Here is a 25,076-nt window from a genome sequence, read left to right as displayed (position 1 = left end):
ATAAATACACAAATCCACTTTGACTAATGTAAGGTGAGGTAGCAGTAAGGCAGTTGGCAAGTCGCGTACGTTACGGACTTACGGTCCGAATGTTGTGGTACAACACACAAGAGTCAGCGATTTATTAAAATGTAAAATCATTACATGATATTTTATTAAAGTGTCTCATATTTTATAGTAATTAAAGACATATTAACGACGAATTTAAAAAAGATAAAAGACATATTTTATAAAAAAAATGTTTAGTAATATTGAGTTTAGAAAATATTGAGCGGGCTAATTGCATTTCATATTACTTGGAAATGTCTCATTTGGAATTGAACTGAGGACACCTGGCTCTTTATTAGTACGAGTTGCTTTGTTTGTACCACTACACTTTCAGTATTAATTCGTACATATTTCAATGATATTGTGTTTTAGTAAAACTATTAGTACATCCAATTCGTCAACGCTATTATTTAAAAATACTATTACTTATTTATTATAAAGAACATTCAGTCGCTTGTAGCTTTGACTTACGCCATGCAAAGCCCAACGTACCATAGGATTGGTCGCCCATGCATATGAATGATTAATGCTGCTTGAGTTTGCTGTGACACTGTATAATATATCACATAGAGATTAAAAACTTAAACTTTTTAAATATTTTGTTCATTAAATAATACTTTACTTTAATCAAATTTAATCAACTTTAGATGACATTCCTATCTGTTGGTCAGAGCACGGACGCGTTTAAGGTCAGATATAAATCGCTTGTCGCTGTAACTTGGACCACACGTGTCCAACACAGCGTAAGATCGGTCGCACGTGCGTCTGTGATTAATAGCTCGTCAGCTTGCCACGACACTGTATGATATATCATTCTCCAATTCCCTTTAAGAGAACAATACCTTTGTTTGATAAACGATTAAAAAGCTGAAGAGTTTTATCAAATGCGTCTTTCTCGGAATTTGGTTTACTTGTCGGCATGTCGGCTATATATTTCAGATATTATATTTATATTGTTACTACATGTACTGTTCATTTATGGAATAATAAATAAAATATAAGATAATACAGTTCAATATTGGTATATTATATATTTTTTATAATATAAGAGTAGCAGCCGAGCACGCAGTCCATCTGATGGTAAGTGGATGCCGCCTAATCCTTAGGTCGGCCACAGATGTGCCGCTACCCTTGAGAACTAAACTGGATTGCCCTAGAAATGTATACCTCCCTTACCACACCCTTCAAACCAGAACACATCAGCGCTTAACTATGCTGTTATGAGGTAGAAATATGTGGATTCTACCACCTTTTAAATGTATATTATTTTCATCTATTTAAACAAGCTGTTTTTTAAATTTTAGTATAAACCAAATCCGAAACCATTTTTAATCATTACTAATCATTCTCAAATACATGATTTCTTAATAGTAGTTAAGATTGAGTAGTTACAATAAGACATTGAAAAGTAAGCAGTTCAAAGTAAGACGCAGCACCAATATACGAGTACATTGTAGGTATATTACAATATATAACGTGCGTTTCGTGAGTACCTACGAATTAATAGTTGGGGTCTGTTGTGACGTAACATGATGTATCATTCCGGGAGCTTTGTCGATGTCCGCTATCAATTAACTGGATATACAACTTGACGTTCCCTATACACCACCCGCATCTTGTTTACTTATTGTCGATAACAGAACAACTTATCCTCGATGCTTTGTTCTTAAGAAATTGGTCCCTGTTTTGGCAACCAGTATTATTTTTGTTCTAATCTTACAAGCTTGTCATAATATTAAGTAAATAGTATCATTGGGTTTTGATACATACTTACTCTTACATTTTAAAAATAACATACAGCATAACATATAGCAGCGATCGGGAACCTTTTCGACAACACGGGCCACATAGTAATTACATGCGGTAATGAATCAGAAAGTGTAAGGCAGTGATAGCCTAGGTTAAGAAACTCGGCTTATCGATCGAGGGGTCCGAGGTTTAAATCCCAGGTACGCACCTCTGATTTTTCAAAATTATGTGCGTATTAGAATTTAATTATCACTTGCTTAAAAGGTGAAGGTAAACATCGAGAGGAAACCTGCTTAGGATTTATAAAAAAGAATCTCAAAATAATGTGAAGTCTACACATTTGGCCAACGCGGTGGACTATGGTGTAATCATTCTCATTCTGAGAGGAGACTCGTGCCCAGGAGTGGGACAGTAATGGGTTGATGATGATGATGAATCAGAAACATAAATCAGTTTCTAGGAAAGTCCGCGGGCCGATCCACTCTCCTTGGGGCCGCGGGTCGCCGTCCGCAGCTTTATAGGGAAAAAATGTGTAAGTATGTGTATTACGTAATAAAACTGTACGGCTGAGCACCGGTCTCATCCCAGAGTGTTTGGGATATTATTTATCACTCTGACCAAACTCCAAGTACATGTTGGTTTACGTCACACAGATATTTCAAAGTAATATTAAATTTTATGTTATTGGTGTATAGTAAAGTTTTCCTTATAATCTTTCATTTTCTACGAAGAAAATGTTATTTCGGAAAAATATGTTTTATGGAATAACGTTGTGGAAGGATGGTATAAATTTATTGTAGGGCTGCTAATTTGTATTAATGGATACAGCAATCTTATTATTTGTATTTAATTATGAATAATAACATGGAAAATATAATTTCTAAAAAAATACAACTAGATAACTGGAAAGAAACTGACTATTAAGAGTGTATAAAAGTCTAATTTAGTCTTTATTTTATACTCAAAATATTTTTTTTTTTACATTTTATCACAATTATTATTTATTATATTATATTGTAGTTTTCTTATTTATTTTACTGACAGCCCTGAGTCATGCAGAGAGATCGTAAATTGTTGTATCCATCTGAGCCGTAATTTGGGAAGTACTCAAACAATTTACTCGTATATGAAACAATGTTCTGCAGCCATCTTATAATGTGTGGTATGTTCTAGTGTTGTTCAACCTAGAGACATTTATAGAGAAGTATTTAGAATACTTGAAGTTATAATGTTGTAGGTAATTGTATTTCTCTGCTAATAAATCTTTTAAAGGAAGTAGAATCCTTTCGACATCAGAGATACCACAATCAATAACCATATTGTAAAATTTATGCTGATTCAAGTGATTTTCAAAATCATGACAAATTATTCCTACATTTTGTAATAGACAAATTTTTCGAAGCATCTCGGTAAACAAGCATTAATACTACCTCACATTTTTTTTCAACGGACAGCGGTCGGCGCGTAATGGTCAAGGTTGAAAGGATAGCATAGTAATATATTCGAGGGCAAGATTTATGTCCCCCGAATTCTTGCTAGTCCAGAAAAAATTTACATATTTTCACTAAAATATACAATAAAAATATCAGCTCATTTTTTGCTTACACGAAGCTTTGTATTTAGCAAGGCTGTATTATACTCAGGGCTCTAATAAAAAAGGAAGACAACTTTCACGAAATATTGCGTTTATTTGTATATGAATCCATGTTTGGTATTTATTTTTTATTATAGACATTGGTAAAACATTTGGTATTTGTAATATACAGACGGATAATATATAAAAAATACAGTGTAATAAAATGGATTTATTGCAGTGCCTACGGGGAAATATACGAAATTTCAATAACCATTTTTTTTGTTCATGTACCCGATCGCAAAACATTGTGTACTGAAAGATCATTCCAGAAATTCTGTAAGTCTATGTTAACATTTTTTAAATATATTTTATTAATATCATAATATATTTCATAACGATAAATCTAGTTACATTTAATCGTAAGTAATTTTTACATAACCGCTGACATTTGAGTAGCGGTGCGTAATCTTGGATCTGTCACTCGCATGATTCATGCTTGCGGGGTGACGCTTAACGTCATACATCACGCGGACACGGATATTATAACGACCGACACGCAAGTGTAATATCCTGACTTCCTCGATTTAACCGACTTTATTTATTGTTTATTATTTTATGCAATATATATAATTTTATAATTATTTTTATGATCATTAGTTCCACATGCAATTATTAAATTTGAATACTCTTTGAGACTGCACTTCCAAAAAAGATATGTATAATCTCTTTAACATAACATCAAAGTACGCTTTTTTCTGATTTGCATGGAATACCCAAATAAGAATACGTACTATAATATTTCAGACGTACTACTCGTGTTTCGGTAAATATCGTCGTTTAACGTGTAATTCCTAAAAATAACCCTTATGAGATTAAATCATAAGTAATATTTACATAACCGCTGACATTTGAGTAGCGGTGCGTAATCTTGGATCTGTCACTCGCATGATTCATGCTTGCGGGGTGACGCTTAACATCATACATCACGCGGACACGGATATTATAACGACCGACACTCAAGTGTAATATCCTGACTTCCTCGATTTAATCATCTTTACATATCATGTAATATGGAATGAAATATGTGTAATTTTTGGTTATTACCTCCACAATGGCGACCCGCGTGGCGGAGCGGTCACCATGCCGGTCTGACGCGCAGAGGGTCCCGGGTTCGATCCCCGGTCAAGACAGATTTCTAAATGATGAATTTAGATTTCTGTTTCTGGGTCTGGGTGTTTGTGTATTTGTCTCTGTGTGTGTCCATAGCACCCACGATGTATCGTATTCCCTGTAGGGAATCCTTGTGTGGGGCTGTGAGTGTAGAAAGCGTTTAAAAAAAGCGTTTAATAATGATGTTATGTTAGTTATGATGAAATTTGAATACTCTATGAGCGCGTCAGGCCTATAAAGGAACGATTAGAGGAAGGATTAAAGTGGAATATCCGAATAGAAATATACAATATTATTTCACATGTCGAAATATAATGTCGTTACACTAAATGACTTGGCTGAAGTGATCTTGACGTGATTTTAATTAAGTTAATTAAGTATAAACATATTTAAGGAGAATTTATTCCTATATCCTACCTCTATCATTATGTTAAGGTTCCATGCTTATCGCTCCTATAACAAAGATAATAAGTCTTTACTCCAACTTCACCATTTAATTTTATTAATTTATCCATCAATTCACCTCGAATATATGACTTGGATTACTATAAAAAATATTTCCGATGTTAAGCCGAAAGAAAATCGTATTACCTCCATTTTCGCTGATCTATTGTAATTCCCACCTAATCCTGTTCACTACATTAAACACAGCTCCATCGGGAACTGCTGATGGGAAAATTGCAGAAATAGGGGCTTTAATAATATTATAGTATCGGCATAAAATCTAATACTTAATGTATTGCAGCCTGGCCTTTATAGTATTGCGTATATTTTAAATATTTAATGTGGAATGTATTTTTAAACTATTGTAGAGGGTAATGTTTGCCCGTATGTATAACTTTTTGGCACGACCTGCAGTCCAAACGGCTTGGCGGTTTTTACATAAATTAGTCCATATTTTACTCGGAAGGGTTTCTTGATTTTTTTCATAATACGCTAATTATCGAAATGAAGCAGCAACAGTGTTTGAGGTCGGCCAAAAGATGTTGTTATTCCTGAGAACTTTAAAGATCCGCCTCGTGTAATATAACGCACGATTATAAACTGCCGCTGTCCTGACACTGCAGACTAGCCATGAAAAGGTCCCGAATTCGAATCTCAGCCATGCAATAAAATTCAGTATACTCAACTCTCTATCTAGTTGAATTTACATTTCATAGTCCTTGTGTATTCACGGTACGCAAGACATTCGAAATTCTATTGTAAAGATTATAATAAGCTAATTTAAAGCTGAGCTGAAATATTAGAAATGGATTCGTAAGGTCACATATCTGTATTTAGGTATGTGACTAAGTTAATTTATATACAGAATTCCAAAATCAAATATGACGGTTTGTACCGTGAGACAGTTTGACCGTTACAATATTTCCACGTTAATTACTAATTAGGACCAGATTTCTGGTATTCCATATACGAATTTCAAATGCACAGCAAATTTCTATCACCTGGTAAATTCAGTTCCAAATTTGAAATTCACATGTACACAATTCAAACGTACGCCGTTATACCGTTCACATGCTAATTGTACCAAGTTGTCTGGTACTACAATTTGGTACATCCTAATGTACTAATGAACGCGCTACGACTAAGTTTGTCGCTGTTATAGACCAATGAGAAAACGGAACGAAAATTAATTCAAATTTGATTTTAATCTCCAGTGCGCAAAACATTGGAAATATTGATTTTTAAATAAAAATTAGAAATGTCTGTGGTTCGACTGCTCATAAACTTAAACTCTATTTCTACCTTAATAACAGGATAAACGGCTATAGCCTTTGAAGAAAAAACGCAAGCATATTAAAGGTACACCATGTCAAAAATTAACTGTTTCAAAATATAGCTATATCACTTAATTTAAACAAATCCAACAAAACCTTATAATTATTTTACAAAACGTCAAACCGGTTGTATGGTGGTGTAAATTTAGTTAAAATCGCAATAAATTTATTTTCTTAAGTAAATGTTATTAGTTCGATGTAAGGTTTGTTGTTAAGTAATAGGCTGATCTCCTTAATTTTAAAATATTATGTCACACTCAGTATCTCTTCATTTTTTTCTACGTCTATGTACTAGAGAGAGCGCCCTGTAACAGATAGACAAACTACACTACTACGGACCCTAAAAAAGCTGGCGCAAAAATTGCCACCACGAGTCCTAAATATGTCTGCAATTCCACGACAGAGTGCATATTAATGTCCTAATGAACGCTGCAACTAACTTCAATGCTATTATATACCAATTAATTTGTCGTACGGGATGTCCAATATGGAACCAGATGCTCATAACGGAAATTGTTTGTGACATAGTTCGGACCCATGTTCCTATTAGCACTCATGGACGACCGAGCTCTGCTCGATGTCTAAAGTTGGCTACATTCATTTGCAATTAGCTATATATATCCTACTATTAAAACCGCGGTTATAGCGTCTTCTATTTAAATATGTTTACATGAGAGCCGTAAGATGGCGTTGTTTTTAACGTTTTAAAAATGTAATTGTTTTCGACATATTTTTTTTTATTAAAGTTATTTGAAGTGAAGTTTGATGGCGTCTTAATGAATTGGCGACTTAATGAAATTATCTTCAAAGAAGACAATGTTAGGCGGAAACAAATAGTCTCAATGACTTCAACTAAAAGTGATAGGACCGTTTTTGTTGAATTCCACTGCCTAAACAATTTGCCTAAACAACAGACAGGAGTAATATTATTTGTAGTTGATTACAGATGTCCATGGGCAACAGTGGCCATCAACCAGGTTGACTGCGCGATTACTACTTGTACACTAAAAACAAACTATCTATCTTCTATCATATCAATTCACTTCACACTCGTACAAGTGACAAAAGCTTTCATACGTGATGTTTCCTATTTTCTCTCAAAAATCGCTACTTGTTACAGTCTGTGAGATATAATTTCGGATGGAATCCCGAGAGAAAAAACGTTTCACCGTACTCACTTGTTATATAGCACAATATCGGGTAACCAAATGTGCTCGGATGGCACATAGAGCTCTTTCACCCCGCCGTACTCCAGAGGGTCCCACTTGAATTTGTGGTCCTCCCATTCCTGAAACATTAGCGAGGCGTTAACAAAATGTATTGCGTGTTCTTTATCTCCACAGTTAGAACCATAGAGTTGGGAACCGACAGAAGTGTACTACACAGTTTTAGTCACTTAACGGATGATTATTTCAATTGAAAAAGGTGAGAGACTATTGGAATTTGCGTATTTATTGATTTAGTTGGTAATTAGGGAAGGGCCTTTAAGTGACAATTTCTTGTGTAAGATCAGTAAATAAGTAAGATTTCATTAGTTATTACCTACTTCATTAGTCAACTTAATTTATTAAAAAGTAGTATAAATTGAGTTTGAATTATTTTTAAGAGAATTTAATTACCTCTACATGGCTTAGAACTTTAACGGAAACATTCAGTTGAAAATAGCAGCTAAACATTTAAAATAAATTTCATTTTTAATTATTTTTAAATTAATTATAAATAGTTATCTGTGTCACACAATATAATCATAAGATTATATTAGTAGTTATATAAACAAAAATGACACTATTTTGTCATCCATATGGTTTCAGTTATCTAATGAAAATCAAGTTCAAGTGGCGTGTCGTTTCTAAAAAATACTTTATCTATGGTTAAGCCCGTAGTGGGTAGTTTACGGCGAAATTGCTTTAATCGATTGGGCGTAACGATAAAAAGGATTCTGTTAAATGTGCTATAAATAAAAGTCCCAAAGATTTAGACGCCATTTTTCGGAGATAACTTACATATTTTAACTTGCTATATATCGTTTTAATCTTTCTTTTCTAGCTAAAAGATAAAATCAATTTAAACAAGGGTATAAAAAGTCATTTTTATATCTTAATGTAAGATTTTCCATTTAAAATAATATATATAATCAATTTAAACAAGGGTATAAAAAGTCATTTTAATATCTTAATGTATGATTTTCCATTTATAATAGATCGTAAATCTAAATTAAATTCTTATACTTACATGTTCAAGCCATACGTTAGTTGTGAGGATTTGGTCCTTCAAGTTCTGTAACAAAAACAAATAAATTAAAATGGTTCTACATTGCGACTTGAACGCCACGCCACGAAAGTCGTCGCACACTTAAGAGTGGGCGACATCTAGCGGCGGTGGTGACTATTCAAACTATGACAGACAGATTGCGATACAGACGTTATAGGTACATGTAAGGGAAAATCAAAAATATTTCATTCAAGGAAGATTATTTACAGTACTCTTGGATAGACTTCCGAAAAGCGCGCAGTTTGTACACAAAGCCGCACACACACACACACAAACACAAACGAAAAGAGGTTCTCCTTCGTTTTTCTTATTCAAAATGGCAGAGAAGCAGTGATAGCCTAGTGGTTAAGAAATCCGGCCTCTCGATCGAAGGGTCCGAAGTTCAAATCCCTGGCACGCACCTCTGATTTTAAAGTTATGTGCGTATTAGAAATTAATTATCACTTGCTAAACGGTGAAGGAAAACGTCGTGAGGAAACCTGCATACTTGAGAGATTTATAAAAAAAAATCTCAAAGGTATGCGAAGTCTACCAATACCCACTTGGCCAGCGCGGTGGATTATGGTCTAATCCTTCTCATTATGAGAGGAGACCCGGTTCCAGCAGTGGGACAGAAATGGGTTGTTGATGATGATGATTCGTGATCAGGAGGTAAAAATACGTTAGTCTACCAAACTTTAGTTCGATCGGCGATATGCGCTTTTCGGAAGTACACCCGTACTCTTTCTGAACGTCAATATATCTACCGCCACTTCGCAAGATGTTTCGATAAAGTGAAGAAGCGGCGAAAGAAACTCCATAAGACATCTTTTTAAAAAATTATCATATCTACAATGATAAACTTAACCTAAATTGTTTATCAGAATTAGATTAAGCGAGTTCGAAGCACATTTATTTCTAGGATGAAGCAGTTCTTGCGTTTCAGTGGATGGGTGTGGATGCCGGCTGTCTTACATATTAAGCGATCATTTTAGTCCTCATAAATGGCAACGCGTCTGTGATCAGCTTCTGTTAGAACCCCTGTTCTAACAGAAGCTGATCACTATATTGAAAAACCGTTCAATATATTGAATCCGTCACAGATGCTCATGGGCGGCAATGACCACGGTCGGTGGACTATATGCTCATTTACTTGACAATGTTAAAAAAATGCCAAAGTTTACAAAACAATAATGATATTGTTCTAATATTTAAGCTTGTTTCCCGTTAACTGATCTGTTTGTAGCGAAGGGCAATCGATTGTGTGTTGGGCGCTTGCCAACAAGTCTTCCTGGTTCATCAAAATGTCCAACTCAATGACAACGTTATGAATGGTTTAGAAGTAGGTATTAGTATTGGAAGAGGAAAACAACAACAATACTGTGTTGATATGAATATTGATATGAAACACCAAATGTTTACTCTAATAGAGGAGAAGGTGGTGTAATAATTTCTTTTTACCAATGAATTTAATAATGGCAACAATTGAGGTGGAGTGAGGAGTACTAAAATAAGGTTTCTGATTTCACACTGAAAGATGTTTCGGTATGTGTTTGGTGAAGCAAATGGTTATAGAAGACGGTACCATCATCACTTTACATATTGTAAGACAGAAGTACTTGGAAAATAGAAAATATAGAGATTAGGATAACATCTCATCTAAGATTAACAATAGGTAAGATTCCAATCCTATTTAAGGCAGATTACAAATATCATGAGCGGACGTAACCACCTACCATCATACAAAATCGTTTGATACTTCCATCTCATAAAAGAACATCACCCCAAAACAGAGTTGAACCGAAAGTGTTTATGTTGAACAGGATACAGCCTTTGAATGTTTGTCTGAACTGAGCAAAATGTTATTTGGAAGGCTGCCAAGAAAATTCCTGCCTCAAGGAAACGAACTCGCTGAAAGACGAGCAGAACAGAATATCAAGAACCATTGTTAATATAAACATGCTGATAAGGCGTGCATTGTGGTATGAATATTAATGTTCTCGCGGATATCCAATTATTGATTCTATTTCTCGTTACTTCGGAAGTGACACGAGAGAAGTGATAGCAACAAGAATAGGTAGGGACGAGAATGGAAAGCGTGTCACTGTCTTTGTGTTGAAGACACCCAAAACAGTGGTACATTTCGAAGTTTCGGATCTGTTACAAAGTTTTGATATAATAAGTCAATGAAAGAGTCAACTTCTATTTATTCGGATATTATTTGGGCGTACATAAACACAATAATACAATAAAATATTGTAATAAAAAGCTTAGTTAAATGAGTCAGACCAACCATAACGGTTTTTGTGAAGCCTTTCTGATCGGCAATTAATCTGGACTAGAAAACGGAATAGGTCCCGAAATTTCGTACGAAACTACGTACAACCAGAAAGGACCTGATAAGGATGGTAAAAGTATTACCTTTAACCAAGAAAACAAATCTGGTACTTATAAACCCTTCGTTATTTTTGCTACCGTCAAATCGTCGAATCACATTTTACAGCACCTCAGACAGTTAATGTTTTACTGCTGCTATTTGTGTGAAACGTGTCTTGCTTAGTAAATTTAGGAAGATAAACCTCATATTAGTTTAAGAATACGGTTGAGATGGTACAAGCGTATCTTAAGTACTATAGCAGTAAATATTGCTGCTTCAAGGTTTATATTGCGAAATAAAATTTACATAGTAGAATAGAAAAAAATACTTATAAGGTATGCAAATTTTAATGAATAGTTACTTGACTTAAAACTACTTTCTGACTAATACGAAGTTCGTTACTATATAACAGGAAATTTTCAACTGAAGTTGATATTATAACTTGGCTAGGAGTTGCGACGGTTTATCGGATGCCAACTGATAAAACTTTCAAAGTGATATTGATAATATTCGCAGTGGCGTCTTACAGGCATTAATCATGGGTTTATTGGGTAAGGATAAACCTGTATGTTTTTGAAGGAGGACATACTTTCCCGAGGCCTTCCAGCTTAGTCCTTAGACATAGCACACCTGTGTCCGACCTCAGGTAGGATAACAGTCATATATGGGGTTGATTGATGACTACGGGCGGCAGTAGCCACTTAACATCGGGTGGACTGAATGCTCGTAGGCAAGAAATAAATTAGTAAAAATAATTTATTAATAGTGTTATTTTAGATATACTTTCTTCTGTACAAGATGTAAGACCATACACAATATACCATCAAGAAGATAGTGCAAAAAGTAATAAGCAGATAGCTTAAATTTTCACTATGCAACTACTTCTATGGGTGCTATGATAACAGGTACTAAAAATAAAAATTAAATGATAATAATATAGAACCCTCCGTGTGCGGACTCGACTCGCAATTGACCAATTTTTTTGCATCTTTCATTAAGGATATCGCATCGAATAACGTACTAAGTTACAACTCCATATAGTGTATAGCATTTCGCCCTTTACGCCCTAAACCTTCGCACTTAACATTCCGGACAAGCCAGCAGTTACGCAAGCATCCGTACCTGCCGTGTGAGTTTTAATGTAATTTAAATGCTAATAGGGCCTTAGACTTGTTTATGTGATATGTTAATTATTTACCACATACAATAGGTATATATGTTTCGAGTTAGCTTTAGGAACTTGTGCTATTCTTGGAAGTGTTAGTTTGAGACATAGATAAGTATAGATATCTCACCGCCTTGTAATTGAAGGAAGCCATTAAACGGCTTAAGCGGCTGACAATTCTGTCAGCCATTTAATGGCTCTCATGGTGTAATTTACGCGGAACAATGCCGACATGCGCAGTTAAGTGGTGCAAAGACACGAAATCGAAGAAAAAGTGCGGATAAATATTATTTCATTCGTAAATGATCTAAAAACTTATTTTTTTTTTATATTTTTCAAACACGAAAATAGATGACAGTGACAATTTCAATTGTCAACACTTACATTTTTACATTTTCTTGTTAGGAGTGAGTAATCTTTACTAATTTATGGTTTGAGACTATAAATTAAACGCTATTAAGCGGTATCGATATTTAAATAATATTCATAGAAATCAAATTGTAATGTAAATAAAATTTAAGTAGTAAAAAATCTAGTCCTCTAGACATTAAGTATATCCTTATCGTAAGTCATAATAAGGCAGATAAGGCCACCCACTACATCTCTAATCGATAGGTTTAATATGATTGCAGGTATTTGAGGAGATGTGTCATCAATGATCTTACGATTCATGGGCACTAAATTCGAATGTCTTATATGGAAAGGAGAGACTATTACTACCCTATTCTAAGGATAACACAGAGACTCTTAATATTACGGTTCTAAGGCAGAGTCATATAATAGTAGGAAATACTAACTTTTTTGTGAAAACATAAATAAGCACTCTACTCATAAAGGTACAAAAACGCCATTCATTTTGGAGAACTATAGAACTACAAGACAAATTACTAAATAGATTTAAGTAAATAAGCAATATGGTATTTAGCAAAGTATTTACCCATAACTTAGTACTTAAACGTCAGTTCCAAATAATCAGACGTGTGTACTTTGTGTAATCCAACTGATTTCCGTATGCACTAACGCAAACTCGGTGTCTCCTCGTTATGTAGGAAACATAAACATGAGATTAATTATGCAACACGACTTTACTCGTCCATCATAAGATATTTGATATTTATTCAGCGTTGCTGTATAATATTAAGCTTGTAGAGGGCGCTAGAAGTCTTTTTGGTTTCATTCTGGAGACACCTGACCACTCTTATTTCTGCCTCATAACATAATGCAATGTTATGTTCAGCTTGAAGGGTTTTGTCAGAGTGATATATTTACCCGAGGAGAAATAATTAATTCCAACTGAGTCCTAAAGGGAAGAACGCATCTGTGACCAACCTCGGGTAGGAATCTAGTCTTATCTGGGGTTGATTAAACGTCAGTTCCAAGCAATCAGACGTGTGTACTTTGACTGAGATCCAACTGATTTCCACATGCACTGACGCAAATTCGGTGTTTCCTCGTTATCCAGGAAACATAAACATGAGATTAATTAGTGCAACACTACTTTACTCGTCCATCATAAGATATTTGATCTTCATTCAGTGTTGCTAGAATTCTTTTTGGTATCATTGATGCCAGAAGTCATTTGGTAGACCTGACCACCTCCACGCTTATTTATGCCTAATAACATAACACACTGTTGTGTTCGGTTTGAAGAGTGTGGTAAGGGTTACATATTTAATTACAACTCCGTCATCAAGGGTAGCAACGCATCTGTGATCAACATTGGGTATGAATCTCGTTTTATGTGGGGTTGATAAAATGTTAGTTCCAAGCAATCAGACGTGTACTTTGAGTGGGATCCAACAGATTTTCGTGTGCACTAACGCAAACTCGTTGTCTCCTAGTTATTTAGGAAACATAAACATGAGATTAATTAGCGCAACACGAGTTTTGCAAGTATAAATATAGGAATTTTGCTCTTGATTGAGTATCTCTGCATAATATTAAGCTCCTTATAAGAAATGTATAAAAAATCCATAAGAATTAGATAATTCTACTTGGAATGTATATCCAAATAAATAAATATAAATATACCATTCAATACGCTACATTTATTAGCCATTATGGATTACGGTGATATTCTGTTTAATTTAAAACAATCAAATTAATTATGATTGTGAGAAAATTATCAAAATACAATAACTGGAGATAACCAACAACCAGCACGAACATAAACCAAAATGTCGCCAATAAACCCCCACAATGCGCTATCAGAAAATCAGATACCGTCTATCGCTATCAGGGTAGCTATTCAGCTAACAGACCAACTGATTCCAGTATGCAGTGCAAGCTCCTTGTTAGTCAAACAAACAGCTGAGTTTAATTAGCGACGCGACAAGTTGGGACTTCGACGCGGCTGAATACGGGATTTGCACCCTTCGAGGGAAAGCCACTGAATAACTATGACTTTTGGAATACTTTCTATGTGGAAATAATGTACTTTTATAATGTTAAAATAGCAAACAGTCCACCTGATGGTAAGTGGATATTGTCGCCCACGAGAATCTGTTCTAATTATTCAGAGACTCCAGGTAATATGAACATAATAACATAAGCCTAAGCAAGAATGTTTACATTCTACTCGTTTTTGAATCATCAATATGATTAACTTAATTTTGGTTATATAACCATAAAATTAAAATTAAATGTTAAAATTATGTTTTATTTTAATACAATCAAAATAATTTAAATTGTAAGTAACTAATTCAAATATACACCGACCGGCGATTTAGGAGATAAGCATATGTAAGATTTTGTGGTAAACCAAATTAAAGCCACTAAGCCTACAACGCGCTCAGAAATCAGATAGCGTCTATCGCTATCAGGAGCTGAATAGGTACAGCTAACAGACCAACTGATTCCAGTATGCAGTGCGAGCTCCTTGTTAGTCAAACAAACAGCTGAGTTTAATTAGCGACGCGACAAGTTGGGACTTCGACACGACTGAATACGGGAGTTGCGCCCTTCGAGAGGAAGCCACTGAATAACTATGAGTTTTGTAACACCGTGTACTTGGAAAATATTTTTTTTCTATAACCTTACAGTGTCCAAAAATCAGTCTACCTGTACCTTAAGTATGAGTTTTTACGTTTTGACAAAAATTACTGTTTTTGTTTTTATTTACGTATTTCCCATATATTTCCAATCAGTTCTGATACAATCCGCTAGGGATGCTTGGAAATGTATGGGCAAATACGTAAACAAATACCAAAACAGTCATTTTTGTCAAAACGTAAAAACTCATACTAAGGGTACTGATGGTAAGAGAGTACTATCGCCTATGTACACCTTTAATCAATCCCAGATAAGATTACATTCCTACCTGAGATTAGAGATAGATGCGTTGCTACTCTAGTTGAAAAGCCTCGGATAAGTATGTCTCCCTTGCCACACCCTTCAAAGCCAGTAGCACTTATCGCTGCCGTTATTAGGCAGAAATAGGTGTTAAGTGCATCCGTAGTCGAACTGTAAAAGGTTCTACCATCTATAATATGCTTAAGATATTCAAACCAAAAAAGAAATGTACGGAATTGACGGAAATACATATATGGTCAAAGAACATTACCCACCACAGTTGCCTAAAAAGTAGATAATCAAGGGCGTCTTTCTGCTAAATTCATATTTAACAATATACATAGTACTCTTGGTTAAGAAAGGCTTTAGGTATAGTTGCGAAAAAGTTCTTACTAATGTGATAAAAGATTTTGTTATTATGGTAATATAAATCCAGCACAAAGTTGAGACTGAAACAGTTTACCAGACTCCGACGGACGGATAAAATCTTCAATGCGATATTGATGTTACTAACATTTCTCAGACATTTATCTTTAGTTTAGTGATCTTAGCTTTTATTTATAGGTCTCAGTTATTCGTTTCCAAAGGATTTTTAAGAAAAAAGATAAGAATGAAAAAAGAAACTATTTTCAAATATAAAAAATAAAAAACGCCATGATAAGTGTTATCCAAAAAAAATTCTATGTTTAATAATAAATAGCTAAATAACTACACTAAAATATTTTCACAGAAACCTCAATCTCCAAATCTATATTTCTAAAGTCTTTCCGTAGAATCTCTAAATGAGTAAGGTTTTTCAGTACTTGTTTGGTTAATTATTTTTCTAATCTTTTTAAATTCGACTCAAGTATTTGTAAGTCATTTGAGTTACTTAAAGTCAAATACTCTGTATAACAATTAATATACTTAGTAACATTTAGTATAATATTCCGGGTAGAGGTTAATGCGTTACTTGCCTTTCGGGTAAGCTTTTGGTTTAGGTAACATAACATTAAAACTTATACGGCAGATACCTTGCGTGATCTAACTATAAGCTCCTTTGGAATGTTAACTATGGCTCAAAGGGGCGTACAAAGTGTACACTATGGTAGGTAAATAAGATAGCAAACATTGTTTGTTGCTTGAACTATCCCAGAAAAAGGGTCTCCAAATTTCATAGATAAATGTGGTTGACGCAATAACGAACAATTGAAGTAATAATATCGTAATTTGTAATAAATATTTTTATTGAAGTGATAATAATTGTGTTTAAATTTTTTCGAGACAAATTCGAACTTGTATATTAAAATGTAAAGAATTTTTAATAAAGCTTTATATTAACACAATTAAATAAATAAAGAAAAATGTAAAAAAAATGTTTGTAAGAGGGCATTTAAATTAAAACTTAATTGAATTTAATTAAAAAATGACTATGCTTTGTGGTCTAAATAAGTTATATTGTTGTCAAAGTTAACGTAAACTGCGTAAATTTTACAGTCTTATAAAAGAGTAGAAATACTTATCGAATATAACGTAAAAAATATCCTAACCTCGTTTCGATGATTCAAATTAACTCAGTGCTCAAAGAGGAAGTCATGATCAATCGGAAATTTCAGTGCTATTTGATGTCGGCTGTAGCTTATTAGATTGATGTGGTTCGTTAACCACTGCCGCCCGACGGTAAGTGATCACTGCCGATTAAATCTGTCATCAACACCAAATAGAATGGAAAGTCTTACCTGAACTTGGTGATGATGAGTTACTAATTTGGTATTTCTAAAAATGTATATTTACGTCAATATTAAGTACTGAAAATAACCTCATATGTGGCATATGTCCTCATATGTTCTCGGAGATAGCTAAACTTCTATAGCCAATCTAGCCAAATCTATATGACTAATGCCGCCCATGAGCACGTAATGATCGATATAAGCATTGTTTTTTTAATGATATAGGAGTAGCAGACTAGCATGCTGTCTACATAATGGTAAGTGGCTACTGCCGCCCATGGACATCTGTAATAAACCCCAGATAGCATTAGATTCCTACTTGATGTCTGCCACAGATGCGCCGCTACCCCTGAGGACTAAGTTGGAACGCCTCGGGAAAGTATGTCTTACCTTCCCACACCTTTCAAACCATAATACAGCAGTGCTTACACTACTGTTATTAAGTGTGAATAGGTGTGGCAGTAGTCCGCCGAATTCTAATCTAACCTAACCACAAAGTAAATATAATCATGCAGGTATTACCACATCCTTCAAACCAGAACACAGCGTTTAATGCATAAATAAGGCCCTACACAACACGCTCGTAATGTATATATAAGTAAAAACTAGTCATATAAATAGCTCTGAAATAGTACAATTAAGATCAGATGGTGCAATACAGCATAACCATGCAATAGCGTATTCACGTAACAATTTCGTATGTAATTAAGAGTTGCGATGCATTGTGAATGTGGAGATACAGTACACACACAGGAGGATCGCGTGATATTGTGTTAGTTTATGAGAATGTTTGCGTGAATTTTGCTACCTCGGTAAATCTGTAACAAAAACGTAACTGTATTTATTTTGTTTTGGACTTCTCCGTCTTTGTATTATATATCTGTGTCAAAGAGATATAATTTAACATCGAATTATTGATAGTTTATATCGTACTATAATGTTGTTATGTTATATAATGTCAAAAACATAATTTAATTAGCCGTTCAGTTATCAGCCTAGCCTTTTTACTAAATGATGCTGTTCACCTAGTTTTTTTGAATAATAATAATATATTGAGTAGTTGATGCTCAGGTAATGTATTGTAACCATATGACAAAAAATGTGAAGAATTTTGATCTAAGTGAACATACCACTTAAGCTTGCAGACACACGTGCAGAATTTTTTGAAGGTGGCAGAACTTAGTGTTTCGAATCTGGACGCACCACCGACACACCTATTTCTGTCCAATAACAGCAGTATTAAGTACGCTGTGTTTCGGTTTGAAGGTTAAGGGCCACGTACCTTTTTTGAAGTTATCCAAATTAATCTTCTGACATATACTCTGACGCAACGCAACTGTGGTCAAACTAACGTAGGAATCTAATGTTATCTAGGAATTATTAGACATGTGCATCGGCGGCAGGAGCCACTTATCTAGTGAACACATTATCGTCTGCTACTTCAATATTATTAAAAGACTCAGACGTATGTAATCCAGAGTTACTCATAGTTTTGATAAGTACATCTGTAACTCTAGGTTAAAAAATGTGAAGCATAGTCGTCCCTTGGATGCTATGCTCTGATTAAAATGCTATGCTGTGATTTACACGCATACTGGCTGAGACATACGCTCAACCAATCGTCTGAATTCAACCGACACATTCACTGTAGTTTGAGAGATAGTGATAGATAGATAATAGTGAGTTAGTTCCATTCGAGCATATACGCGGTCAGGAGGACAAGTACCAACAACGATGTATATACAAGTACATCTTCCGCATATATGAATTAGATCGTAGTTTCTGCGTATGGTGACAAATGACAATATCCTATATATTTCATTAAGTTAAGATTAAAACTACTTCGCAACAATACGCTACAAATATGTATGATGGTATATGTATATTTAAAACTATGCAGTATGTAGCACTCTCCCTCTAGGTAAGATGACTCTACGACGGTAAGTAGTTTTAATCTTAACTTAATAGCATGGATTTTCGCAAATTAACGGCTGACACAATTAACTATCTATATATTTAAATGTAATAAATACTAAAGATATTACAAGACTTCCTTATTTTCATGTTTCTTAAATTAGATAATGATATGGACGAAAGTACAGCTTTAATTATAAAACTTCTTATGTTACCTACAGATTTTGGACACGCTAATGAGCCGGTGTGACATTGAAATATTTTAAGATATTTTTAACAAGGTTAAGCAACTTACATGAAAATATAGAACAACTAATATACATACAAGTTAAACAGCAGGAATAATAATTTGTACTATTTCATGTTTTATATACTTTAATTTGCTTTTGATAGGTTACGAAATGTATGTTAGGGTTCATTCTTGCAACTAAATTTTCAATTAGTTATTGAGCTGATATTTTGCGTACACATTTGATTTGAATGGCAATATGTCCACTAAGATATAGGTATCAAATAAAAGCGTTTTCTGAAAAGAAAACGAACTATCTTTTACTTTTTAAATATAATAAATATTATTTTTAAATAGATTTGTCTAATGCTATAAGACACAATTTGAAGTATTTGAATATTTTGTGTCTCAATAATAAAATTACCAATTATTAATTGGACAGTTCCAATTTAATTAATACGGAGACATCTGCTAATTGAGGTGTCATTCGAATGTATAGAGTGCCTTCAATACACATAATTAAGTCCAGACTATCCGTTTGAAGCGCACATAGTCTCGCTTTTTAGATCGTAAGATCTAAAACGTTAGGGAAGTGACACACTATCGACAATGCGGCATTTCATATCGACGACCATCACCGACGGTCCCACCTTGTGGTTAGTAAGCGTAGATGACTGTCGCCGACTATGGCTGCGGTTCCATGCTCCATATTTCTACGTAAAGAAATAATAGCAAAAATCGTCAGATAATTAGTTACAAACGTGTAGAATCACGAATCATTGATTGATCAAATCAGAAATAATTAAAACGAGGCCATATGCCAATTACGTAACCGTTTAAAATTATCATTTACTCTGAATTAAGTCCAGATCAATTCTGTTCCAAGAGATATTCAGAGTTTATTAGTCATGACTGATCATCTTACAAGTTTATTGTAATATATTGATTATTGATTGCTTAAATCATAAATCATTAAAACGATTACATGTGCCAATTACGAAACCATTCGAAATTATCGCTAACGATTCTCCATAGCGCTTCCATCCTCCGGATTAAGTCCAGATTAATTCTGTTTGAAGAAACTTTGATTGGAATTCATCAGTCGACACTTTCGTATTCAAATTCTACAGATAGTATTACGATCACATATTCAAATTTATTCAATCATATAACCGTTTCTTGGGGTTTGAAAGTGAATTAATTGAGCGTTTTGTTTCAGAATAGTCTTACTATTTTTATTCATTTACACTGATTAGTTTACTTTACTTGAAGTGGTCTCCTGAAGACTTATTTTTTATAATATAGGAGTAGCAGACGAGCATGCGGTCCATTTGATAGTAAAGGGCTACTGCCACCCATTGGCAAATGTAAACAAACCCAGATAAGATTAGATATCTAGCTGAGATCGGTCACAGATGCGTCGCTACTCCTGAGGAATAAGCTGGAATGTCTTAAACAAGAATGCCTCGCTTACCATACGCTTCAGACCAGAACACAGTAGTGCTTAACACTGCTGTTTTTAGGCAGAAATCGGTGTTGTACCTGTAGTCTCGGGACTAGAATAGGGCTACGGTATCCCCTGCCTGTCGTATGAGACGACTAAAAGGTGGCCCTAGGGTTGCGGGTGGCTAGAGTGGCAGCTGGAATCGTCCAGCAAGTAACCCCGGGAAGAACGACGGTGTGTGTGGCCGCATACCGTTGTAAACACTAGGTGTGTGGGAGGAGCGTAAACTGCTCCCCCAGGGAAGAACCCGATTGGCGCATCGCGCTCGGAGGACTCCGGTTGTGTTCCATAGGAGATCCCGGAGTTCTCCACCAAGCGCCGAGGACGGCCACCGGAGGGGTTTTAGTGCGGTAAAAATCCCACATAACCCGGCGGCGCTCCCACGTCGCGACCATAAATTAAATAACTAATTCAGATTTGATTCTCAGTTTCAATATTTGTTGCGCTAGACATTAGTGTCTTAATGAATATTTTTTATAATAAGAGTCTCTCTTGTATTAAAATCCGGGTGCCGATGGCAATGCATAATCATTAAGCACATAACTACATACGTATACGTTGTTTAAATACCTACTCAATCTGGTTCCCACATGTTACGTAATCAGGGAACTTCGTGATTCGCTAGTTGAACGGTAAACATGTCAAAACTACCTCTCAAGCCCCGCACTCCAAGTCAAATTAACTTTAAGAGCCTCTGCCAATATTTGAGGGTGCTTCTCAAAATGTTACCAGAAATTCGGATGAGAAATTTTGATTTAACATTGAAACGAGGAACGTATTCATATGAGTGTTGCAGATTTCGTTCTGGAAGGGCCCATGTTTTGATTACCGGGCACCCTACTTATCTACGAGATATAAACCCTAAAAAAATGCGAAGTTCAAAAACAACTAGCAAAAAATTAAGTCAAAGGTGAATAAAATAGCTAATGAAATCAACATTGATACTGCTTTAATTTGTTAAAATCAGAAAAAGTAAAAGGCACGCTAAATTAAGGAAGACAGTGCGTCCCAAGACATTACGATTGGACCGCGGACTGTATCCAAAACTAATCTACTAATAGATATAAAATTTAAAATGGTAAAACTTTTCTTTATAATAGGTCAAGTAAACAGGTATAGAGTTTTGTCACTAATTAAAACTCTTGTACTTTTCGTACGCCCTACTTTACTGACGCGATGACGTAGCTTTGAAGAAAAGTAAAGTAAGGCATACCTCAAAATGGGTTACAGTAGCATTAAAATGATATAAATCAGAATTATCATCGTAAATTTATTACTTTTGGAGACTGATGATCACGGTCATTGTGCCAAATGAAGAACCCATGACATAATCCACTGATCGCTGGTCAATATCTCATGTTATCTCATCCTTTAATCGTACACTAAGGTTAGATTAAAATCAAACCGCACTCAAGCGTTTCGGTATCATCAAACACTAAAAGTTGTTTTGACATCAAAAAGCGTAAGGTACAATATTTCCTTAAAGGCCAGAGAAGTATACGTTGCTTCAGCTTAGAAAGATAGGCAAGTGGAGGGGAAAATGCGCGCTAGATGCAGTATAATATCTTAGATAAGGAACCTTTGAGTTGGCAAGCATTACCCCCATTGTGGAACTTACCAGTATACTGAGAAAAATACGATTATCAAAAGACAAATATTTAGGATTGAAGCATCTAAAAAAGAAAACGAAATATTTAATGTTCTTACCAAATCGATCAGCTGAGAAAGCCGCAGTCCCAATTTCACCAACACTGTGTTGTTGTTCTTATCAACAGGTCTAATGAGTCTATTGTAGTTGCTCAAAAGATCATCGTACAGTCTTTTAGCGTCCGGATTTGCATAACACACGCCGTAGCTCGTGAAAAAAAGGAAAATAACCCGTAATTGAATTACAGGCATTTTTGAGCACAAACCAGTCAATTTTTTTTAAGTTTTGAATAGGAATCTAAAATTAATCTATTGATTGTTTATGTATAGTTATTTGTTTTGATTAGCGATTAAAATCGAACTTTCAATTGTTTTTAGCTAATTTTGACAGATACGCCCGAGATGCTTGAGCGACGGTGGCGCCCCTACTGGCGTTTGGTCGCAACATACACGTCAACAGTGCGCAGAATCCGTCGGCTTTCATCGTGCGAATGAAAGAACCTCGTTTTAACCTATTAAAGTCGATATGAATGAATGTCTATTAATATTGTTTCGGCAGCTCGTTTAAAAATAAACAAAACATGTATGCGCTAGCGGGAATTTAAATCGGGTAATAAATTCGATTTCGGTACAGTTAATGCATTTTGATGTTTCATTTTGCGTTTTCTGTTCGTTATGAGTTCGTGGATTATTAAAAAGTCAATAGGATTTGTAGAAATGGATTTAGTAAATAGGATTAAATTTGAATATTTTTAGTCGTTATCTCCAATTTTCTTCATGTTATTTTGGAAACGAGTAAATTCGTATTAATCCTTTGTTGTATATAAAACAAAATAACTGAAACTTTTAAAATATATTTATGCCGTGTATTTTATTAATTATAATGCAAAAATATAAAATTTGAAAAGAAACTGGTATTGGTCTTTGAATTGATCTCAGTTCTAGTTACGAGTTTGAACTCGACGTGGGCTCAAGTATCTACTGGAATAAATTATCGGATTATATTATTTATCGAAACAAATTTTAAAGGACATTTACGATGGAATTTTGATTGTCATTTTAAATCGAATGACTTTTACAATTAAATCATAATTAATTAATTCATAAAATATAATGTAATTTATATTGTTAATTTGAAGAATATAAGGTATTTTCGATTTATTTACTTCGGAACCAAATTTTAAACGACATAAATCCTTGGTGATTTTACTTCATAGAACAAACGGTCTATATACTAAATATTTTCATAATGAACCAAACAAAAGTCTCATTTAACTATTTTTCTTCGACGCTGGCAAGGAAATGTGCAAAAATATCCGTAGCACATATTTTCGGTAGTTGAATTCATTATTTACGTTCATGTTTTCGGTCGATTCTAATACGCTTGCGCGCTCCACGCATATTTCGCTGTGCGTTACGCATGATAATAGATGGCGTTAGTAGCCACATTGGCTTGTTGTGGCCTAGTGGTATGAATGTCCCAACATTCGTAGTTTAGAGTTAAAATTCCACTCCCGTTTTTTCAAATAAACCATTCAGATGTATATCTGGCCGGGGATCGAACCTGGAACCCTTTGCGCGTGAGACCGTTATAGTGACCGCTCCGTCATGCGGGTCGTTTGTGTAGTTATGCTCTTATTCATCTCATGCTTTAATGGAGAAATAAAAGATCGTTAGACAGCCTTAAACAGACCTGATAATGCTCCTTGAGTTCTGAAAGAAGTGTGGCATCTCTCATTTTTCCTATAGGTAGTAAACCTACGAAAAGTTCCGAGTTTGAGTCTCAGGCAGTCATTCACATTTTAGTACCTGGGTTGTTATTTGTGTTTATGGAATCTATAGATACAAGGAGTATCCTATGAGGTCATGAGACAGAAAGTGTGTCATTTTTATTTAATATGGAAAATATTGTACACAAGTTGTGTAACCAGTGTTTGTCTTTACGTTACATTACCTAAATTATAATAGTGTTATGCGGTGAATATATTAACAAGTAGTTTAATAAAAGAAATAACTAAAATGGTTATTTTTCTTTAGTTATGTTATTGACGTTAAAGTTATCTCAATCTTGACAGTAAGCCGAACTATGAAGAGATAACAAATTTATTACGCGATTACTTTACGTGAAATTATAACAAGCATTCAACAAGCAAGCCCTCAAAATTAGAAATTTTATAGTTCCCCGTAAAAGTAGGTACGGGGATTTAGCTAGTTAAGTCCGATCGCCGGATTGGAGCACCGAAAAGGTTTGACGGTAATGTGAACATAAAAACCGGGGGACTCAGAACTTAAACGAAAAAGTTTTCGCGTTTTTCAAATCTCGAATTGTCGTTACGTTTTTGTTTCCAACTCCGGCTTGTTATTGAGTCGGCCGGACTGTTAGTTGATAGACTGGCTGGGTGCGTTTATAGGGATGTAAACTATCGGCACTTGAAATTTAGTATGTCTATGATTTCTTTATTGTATATATATTCTTTATTGTATATTTGATATATGTCAGACATAAGTGGTACGACTGTAGTACCACTTATGACTGACATACATCAAATGTAGCAGTATACCTAGCTGATGCGTTCGGATTTGAATACTGTAGTGACTTACATTTTATTTTTAGATACATATTAAGGTTCGTTAACTAAGCCTGTTGTTCTATATAAAATTAGTTAGAC

At 34.7% G+C, this 25,076-nt stretch overlaps 1 protein-coding gene across 1 annotated transcript in view; it reads right to left on the bottom strand.

Annotated features, from left to right (window-relative positions):
- nAChRalpha2 (nicotinic acetylcholine receptor alpha2) overlaps positions 1–22,818 on the bottom strand; it is a 29,613-nt gene extending 6,795 nt beyond the window's left edge. Inside the window, exons 1-3 of the mRNA XM_073081995.1 lie at positions 22,468–22,818; positions 8,554–8,598; positions 7,500–7,609 (exon numbers count right to left, since the gene is read on the bottom strand). Of these exons, the coding sequence (XP_072938096.1) occupies positions 7,500–7,609; positions 8,554–8,598; positions 22,468–22,659 (347 nt within the window). The 5' untranslated portion in view covers positions 22,660–22,818. The remainder of the gene's footprint in view (positions 1–7,499; positions 7,610–8,553; positions 8,599–22,467) is intronic.
- Between the last annotated feature and the right edge of the window lie 2,258 nt (positions 22,819–25,076).

The sequence above is a fragment of the Epargyreus clarus genome, unplaced genomic scaffold (genome assembly GCF_041222505.1).
Source record: "Epargyreus clarus isolate Ecla_fem2 unplaced genomic scaffold, WU_Ecla_fem_2.2 ptg000017l, whole genome shotgun sequence".
In the NCBI taxonomy this organism is placed as follows: domain Eukaryota; kingdom Metazoa; phylum Arthropoda; class Insecta; order Lepidoptera; family Hesperiidae; genus Epargyreus; species Epargyreus clarus.
This window is presented reverse-complemented; position numbering and strand designations above follow the sequence as displayed.